This window comes from Phacochoerus africanus, chromosome 8, assembly GCF_016906955.1.
Source record: "Phacochoerus africanus isolate WHEZ1 chromosome 8, ROS_Pafr_v1, whole genome shotgun sequence".
Taxonomy (NCBI): Eukaryota; Metazoa; Chordata; class Mammalia; order Artiodactyla; family Suidae; genus Phacochoerus; species Phacochoerus africanus.
In genome coordinates this window covers 145,318,335-145,325,961 of record NC_062551.1, presented here as the reverse complement: position 1 = coordinate 145,325,961, position 7,627 = coordinate 145,318,335, and the positions used below count along the sequence as shown (strand labels likewise).

The following is a 7,627-nucleotide window of genomic DNA, read 5'->3' as shown; positions in this document are numbered from 1 at the left end:
TTCAAAGAGCTTTTGTTTATGTGGTTTAAATTTATCCATATTTATCATATTGGAATTTTACTGAGAAATTTATTTATTTTTTATAGGAGACTATTAACTTTTCTTTCTCCAATACATTATTTTTTTTCCTACTGTACAGCATGGTGACCCAGTTACACATACATGTATAAATTCTTTTCTCTCACATTATCATGCTCCTTCCTAAGATTAGCAATGAGATCCTGCTGTGTAGTACTGAGACTATTTAAATGTTAACTCATTTGAAAATAAAAATAGACTCACCACATACTAACACAAACAACTTATTTTATGAAAATATCTATATTTTCACGAAATAAAAAATATCTCGTGAGAAGAGTGGCACTGTTTTATATTTTTGCAAGTCTCTAATGACTCTCTTTATAAAATACAACTCCTACGGGGTTTTACATTCCATCTACCTCTATGTGTTGTGCTAGCTGACATAAAGGAAGAAAATTAAGTCACGTGTAGCTATTTAGTTGTAAAGGAGGAGATTATTTTAATAGCCCTTTCAGATCATTTTTATATTCTCCTTTGATATTATACCAAAAGTCAACAAGTGGCTGTTTATTCAAGAGTAGTTGCAACGTAAAATCTGAAATCATATCAATGGAATTTTTGTACAGTTAGATTAAAATATTGATTTGGCACTTTGAGCAGATCCCATTCATTATTTGGTAGTATCATGCATGGATTATTTGGAAAATGTTAGTTCACTGAATTATGGCAGACATTCCAAATGTTAACACATGGTAATTATATCAAAAAATCTATCAATATCAAAAAATCAAATCCATTAATATCACTACTGGTCTCAGAGTGGTGGATAAAATTTTTCCAAAATTGCTTGTAAGCTTGAATTTTATCATCAGCAACAAACACTCTCAGTTGTTTTCCTTGAAGGGACAGGCTTACTTTGTTCATTTTCCAATCTTCTTTCAGTTAATTGCAAATACCTACTTCTGAATAAACACAGTTTTTCATTTACTTTAAAAAATGGTGCTCCGGAGTTCCCGTTGTGGTGCAGCAGAAACGAATCCAACCAGGAACCATGAGGTCCCAGGTTCCATCCCTGGCCTTGCTCAGTAGGTTAAGGATCTGGTGTTGCCTTGAGCTGTGGTGTAGGTTGAAGACATTGCTCAGATCCTGTGTTACCGTGGCTGTGGTGTAGGCTGGCAGCTGTAGCTCCAATTCAACCCCTAGCCTGGGAACCTCATATGCAGTGAGTACGGCCCTAAAAAGCAAAAAAAAAAAAAAAAAAAAAAAAAATGCTTCGCGGGAGAACCAATCAGTTTTTTGGTTTGGTTTGGTTTTTTTGTCTTTTGCCATTTCTAGGGCCACTCCCGCAGCATATGGAGGTTCCCAGGCTAGGGGTTGAATCGGAGCTGTAGCCACCGGCCTACGCCAGAGCCACAGCAACGCGGGATCCGAGCCACGTCTGCAACCTACACCACAGCTCATAGCAACGCCGGAGCTTTAACTACTGAGCAAGGCCAGGGACTGAACCCGCAACCTCATGGTTCCTAGTTGGATTCGTTAACCACTGAGCCACGATGGGAACTCTGAGAAGCAACTAGTTTTAAGCTCACAATTCAATCACAGAAGTGGTTTTCCTTGAGGTAACCATCACACTTCAGTCTGCCACAAACGTGGTTTGCACAGTCTTTCCATTTCGACTCCTAGAATATTGTAAATATTGTACCCAAGAGTTGAGATTTCATATCATTAATTTTTACTGCCTCATGAAAGGACATTCTTCAGTGAAACTGACTTCAAACAAGCAAACTGGCAAAGAATAATTGACTACCAGTGCAGTTTGATGTGGCAGCCTTGCTTCCTGCTAGGTAGACTGAGTTTGGATCAGTGATACCACCTCCTTAGCTGTGTGACTTGGGAGATGTTTGCTTAATTCTAGGGAGACACAGGTTTTTATCTGCAAAAACCAATGCCTTGACACAATTTATTTTATTTTATTTTATTATTTTTTTTTTGTCTTTTTAAGGCCGCACCCACAGCATATGGAGGTTCCCAGGCTAGGGGTCCAATCAGAGCTATAGCTGCCAGCCTACACCACAGCCACAGAACGTGGGATCCAAACCACACCTGCGACCTATGCCATAGCTCACGGCAATGCCGGATCCTTAACCCACTGGGCAAGGCCAGGGATCAAACCCTCATCCTCGTGAATACCAGTCGGGTTCTTTAACTGCTGAGCCACAACAGGAACTTGCCTTGACACAATTTAGGTGCACAATATGTGATAATGAATTTCAAATACATGCTGGAGAATTAATAAGCAGCACTTCTGATGAACAGAGTCAAACTATTGTTAAAACACCACACGGGGAGTTCCTGCTGTGGTTCAGTGGGTTAAGAACCTGACTAGTATCCATGAGAATGTGGGTTCGATCCTTGGCCTTGCTCAGCAGGTTAAGTAAGGATCTGGCATTGCCGGAAGCTGCAGTGTGGGTCACAGATGTGGCTCCTCTACCCTGGGTAACCATATGCCCCAAGTGTGGCCCGAAAAGGAAAAAAAAAAAAAAAATCCCACTGGGGACCTGGCTGACAGAGTTAGAAATAGACGCATAGTTTTGTGATATCTTATTTTGTCTTTTTTTCTGTGTGAAGATATCCAGTGGTGACACAATGACGTGGCACTCTGTGTTTCAGTTTCTCAACCTCCAGAATGAGGATAGACTGTCCTTTTTATCTCAGCAGTAGGAAGGAAAGACATAGGCAGGAGCTTAGATACCTAAGCGTTTTCTGGGTTTTGGCTATTGATGGGCCCTCTTTGATACATATGTACACCCAGCTATTCTCAAGCAGAATCCTGAAGGCTGTGTGAAATTAGGGAACATGGGTTGAGCACTCTAAGAATTTTTGAGAAAAGCACTTTGTTTCAATTCTTACCACTTGACTCTGACTCAAGGTTTAAATTTGCAGTAATGTTATACAGCAACCCCAAAGTTAAGAGTGGATACTTATTTCTTGATGATGAGATCATTGTTTTTATTTTCTTGTAATGCTTATTTTTAAAGTTTTTCTACCAGCAGAATTTTTTGTTCACCGTTTTAAAGTTATTTAAAATTGTTTTACAAAGGGGAAAAGCACAGTGAGCTTGGTTTATGGCATTTTTTTATTGCAACTCTGCACAGCATTTGAAATTTCAAAGGATTAGTTAAAATTTGAAAAGAACAGTGCATGCACCTTGGCAAAGGGAGAAAATAGACTTCGTTGTGGTTTTAGCCATTCACCCACAACATTCAGGAACGAAGGACTGCCTACCCCAAAAGCCATGACTTTAAAGGCACAACATTGTCCTGGGAAGAAAACACTGTGATTCAGCATGTGCTAAATTAAAGCTCTGCCACCCCTGGGGATTGGCTCTTGTCCTAACAAAGAGTACTCAAGTCAGACATGGAACAGCCCTCAGTGCAGCACGATGTCTGTAAGTCTTGTCTTGACATCACCGAATGCTTCTTTGACCTCCAAAGCCCTTCCGTGGGCAGCTGTTCACTCTGGAGAATTTCCTCCCCAGAAGAATCCATCTTTGGAAGGTTTTGTGCTGGGCTTTCTTCAGAAATCTCATGCTCATTGGGCAGCTGGAAGTGGTTTCCTCTCTCAACTGTACGGGAGGGAAAAAAAAACAATACTCTCATAGACGGCTCTGACAAAGGCAGCAACCAAATTCTACTTGGGGGGAAGTGCATTGGATTTCTGAAATGACACGGAATCCTGCAGATGATTTTTGTTGTAATGTTGGCCTGGGGTTTCAGAGAGAGTAGATATTTTAGGGAGAACTCCATCATCTCCACTTTCCTCATTTTACAGAGGAGGAAATGGGGGTGCAGAGAGGAGGAATGACAGAACCAGTGTCGCTTGGCTAGTTAGCATCCAGGACGGCGCTTGACTTCTGTTTCCTGGCTACCTCTGCGTAGCGACCAGCAGCTTCCAAAGGTATTCGTTACATGCTATCAACCAAAAGTAATCAAATAAAAAGGAACCCTGGGTTACCCTGCAAAGCTGATCCATGGAGAAAGTAGAGATTGGAACCTCTTTGTCTGAAAATTCAAAGTGGGCCCCATTGTTTTTATCAGCATCATTCCCAAAGTCCGTGTATAAGCCTGTCTCATTTTAACGTCATTCAAACTAACTTATCAGCGCCTTAGCACACTGGCAAGTACCAGAAAACAGCTACATGAATGAGTTCTGATTGGTGAACCCGTAATGGATCAAATAAATAATACATGGGAAATACTCTGAAGACCTGTGAAAGGCTAAATAAACTGTATTATCAAGTCAGTGGTGTCAAAAGTGATAGCCTTGTACAGACAACCATTCCACTGCCCCCGTTTTAAAGCTATTCCATGTGTATTTTTCCTTGTGTGTTTTGATTTGCTAATCCAGAGATTGATAAATTATGGTAAATCTAGTAAATTAGGTTTACTCCCTTGAGATTAAAAATGCTTACGGTTGATTAACATCTAGTAACTATGAACCTCTCGTTATTAAAATGCGAGTGGTACATTCATAAGTTTTCAAGACATTAGCCCCCAAAATATGAAAATTCTGGGTCATTTTCCAGAATATTTTTGTTTACCAAAGTTATTTTAAACCAAATTAAAACTTGCAAAGCTTCTGTGTCATATACGTGGCTGTAACATATAATATGTAAGTATGTTTTTCTTTTTTGCTTTTTATTATAAAACATCAACACAAGTGATCATTAAAATAGAATCTTCAATAAATTCTACCTCACCCTTTAATACAGGATTGACGGCAGAGGCTTACTTTCTAAGTTGCTTGAATTGGAAAATGAAGATGCAGTAAGGGTGGTTCCCTCACTGTTTCTGAAACACTCCCAACTTCCAAATTCTGATCAGACCATTCCTACTGCCAGCCCACTCATAACTCCCAAATCTTATGTATCCTTAAGGCCTCTGTCTTAAACCACCACCTAATGGTGCTGCCATTTATTACCACACACTACCGCCAACGTTTCCCCACCTGAGACGGTATAGAATAAGCAAAAGACCTCGGCTCTTGAACCCAGAAAGCCTGGTTTGCCCATTAACCACACTGCTTGGAGTTCCCGTCATGGCTCAGTGGGAATCCGACTAGGAACCATGAGGTTGTGGGATCAGTCCCTGGCCTTGCTCAGTGGGTTAAGGATCTGGCGCTGCCATGAGCTGTGGTGTAGGTTGCAGACATGGCTCAGATCTGGCGTTGCTGTGGCTCTGGCGTAGGCTGGTGGCTACAGCCCAAATTGGACCCCTAGCCTGGGAACCTCCATATGCCGAGGGAGCGGCCCTAGAAAAGACAGAAAGTCAAAAAAACAAAACAAAAACAAAAACACAACACACTGCTTACCAGCTGGGTGAACAACTTGGGGCTTGATAAAATGATAAATGGTGGTACAGTAACTTACTTCAAAGGATCCTTATCAGACGGTTGAGCGAAATGTTGCACATGACACTGCTTGGCACGTAATATATAAGCTCCATAAAAGTTAGATTCCATCCCTCCATTCTTTTTCTCTCCCCTTCTTCAGCTGTACCCAAGGCATAAGGAAATTCCCAGGCCAGGGATCAAACCTGAGTCGGAAGAGCAACCTACACCACTGCTGCCTTAGCAAAGAATCCTTAACACTGCGCCAAGCTGGGGATCAAACCGGCGTCCCACCGAGACAAGCCAGATCATTAATGCACTTCGACACAGCGGGAACTCCTTTCCTTCCATTCTAGTTGAGCATCTGCCTGAATACCAACTTAGTATATTCTATAATTATCTACATGTAAAGATCTTGCTGCTCCAGCCTGTCTCTTGAAATCCCTTGCTTCTCTCTGACCATCCCCCAGCACCTGCCGTAGAGGCTGAGCTCATCAAAGTAGTTGTGCGATCGAATAATTTCAAGCTGCGGACTAAAGAAAACAAGGTCCTTATTTGTTGGTGGTGGTGAGGTTTTGGTTTATTTGTTTTGCTTTGTTTGCTTTTTAGGGACACACCCACAGCATATGGAAGCTCCTAGCTAGGGGTTGAATCCAAGCTGCAGCTGTGGGCCTATGCTGCAGCTCATGGCAACGCCTGATCCCTAACCCACTGAGCGAGCCAAGGGATCAAACCCGTATCTTCATGGACACTAGTCAGATTCATTGCTGCTACCCTGCAATGGGAACTCCAGTCCTTGTTTTTTGAAAGGTAGCACGCTTACTTCTTTCCCAAGACAAGGTTCTTTCAATAATTGCTATAAAGTGGCTTAGCAGTAACTAGAGAAACAGTTATGAAAACAAGCCTTAAAAAATAATAGGAAATGGGGGAGTCATATGAGTTCACGTTACCTTGCTGGACTTGGGGGAGGCCCCCCAGCTGCCTTCGCCACCTGGAGGTGGCACAGATGTAGATGACTGTTCGGATGTACTCCAGCCCACAGAGCTTCTTGTGTTTTTCGCTCCTCACTTCCGCGATGGCGAGCAGGACAGAGAAGAGAAATAAAGCAAAAATGAAACCCCTCATTTTGCTGAGGATTGACTGAGCGTCTGATAATGGTGACTAGTGTCAAATCAAGTTTTGAAGTTGCCCTCGCACTCTCGGCCAATTTATACTAACTTTCCTGACATTTTATTGGTCAATACCTCATTTTAACAGTATTTGCTAAGCACATACAGGACACCATGAAGTTTTGAAAGTGAGCTTTTATGATTATGTCTAGTTATTCAGTCACTGCTGATCACCGTGACTTACTGTTCGCTTCATCCGTGAGACAGTTAACAGGATGCTGTCTTGGAAGACATCGTGGTAAACAAGTATGAGTTTCACTTACTGAGTGACATAGGGCAAGTTTTAAACATTTTAAGCCTCGGTAATCATGTCAATAGGATGGAAAAAAAAACTCTCTCATAAGGGTTTTATAAGTACTGAAAACACCATCTATTTCAAAGCAATGAAAAAGCACACTTAAGGCAGTTCTCATGTTTGGGGGCTTGAATTCTGGTTCTCCACTTTTCAGATCTAAAACCTTAAGATGTTAACATCCCCAAGCATCCTACTCGGTAAAATTGTGCTGATAATAGTAACTACTTCCTAGAGATAATGAGATAATGTGTGTCCTGCTTGACAAAGTCAAGTCAATAATTATTGATTGGCTTCTTCCAATACCATCCGGACAAAGCAGAGAGATGACTTTCCTTGAGAAATCAGGAGAATTTCTCCAACTAGAATCTTCCTTGTTATCCTTCATCCTATTACTTAGGTATGGCTTTATCAACGCATATTTTTATAAGAGAAAGCTGAATCCATAACCTCAAACAAATAAATAATGAAATTTCTCTTCCAGGAAACCCTCTCCTAGTTCTTGCAAAGCTTCTACCTAAGCTGAAAATTCTAAAGTTTGAGATCTCAAAGAACTACTATCTCACCTTTTAGCAAAGCAGACAAATAATTATTTAGTTGATCTCCGATAAATCACTTGAGCCTGTGACTCAAGATCACTTCACCCACAATATTTGTGACATCATCGTCCTTCTGTAGGGAAGATAGAAAACGGAACAGAATAATCTATGCTGTCTTTGAAAGCATCTCTAATTATACATCTAACAATAGACATATT

General features: G+C 41.1%; 1 protein-coding gene across 1 annotated transcript; it reads right to left on the bottom strand.

Moving 5' to 3' along the window:
* Window positions 1-3,139: 3,139 nt before the first annotated feature.
* On the bottom strand, window positions 3,140-6,866 carry INSL5 (insulin like 5). Its single transcript, XM_047788735.1, has 2 exons — window positions 6,360-6,866; window positions 3,140-3,646 (listed from the first exon to the last, which is right to left on the bottom strand). The coding sequence occupies exons 1-2, from the start codon at window positions 6,532-6,534 to the stop codon at window positions 3,414-3,416; spliced, it is 408 nt and encodes a 135-aa protein (XP_047644691.1). The 5' UTR covers window positions 6,535-6,866; the 3' UTR covers window positions 3,140-3,413.
* Window positions 6,867-7,627: the final 761 nt, after the last annotated feature.

Bases quoted from the DNA above. Each gene is read 5' to 3' on its own strand.
- INSL5 (XM_047788735.1), bottom strand. From the start codon at position 6,534: ATGAGGGGTTTCATTTTTGCTTTATTTCTCTTCTCTGTCCTGCTCGCC. The intron at 3,647-6,359 runs GTAACGTGAACT...CCTCCCGTACAG, and splicing joins CCTCCCCCAAGTCCAGCAAG to TTGAGAGAGGAAACCACTTC.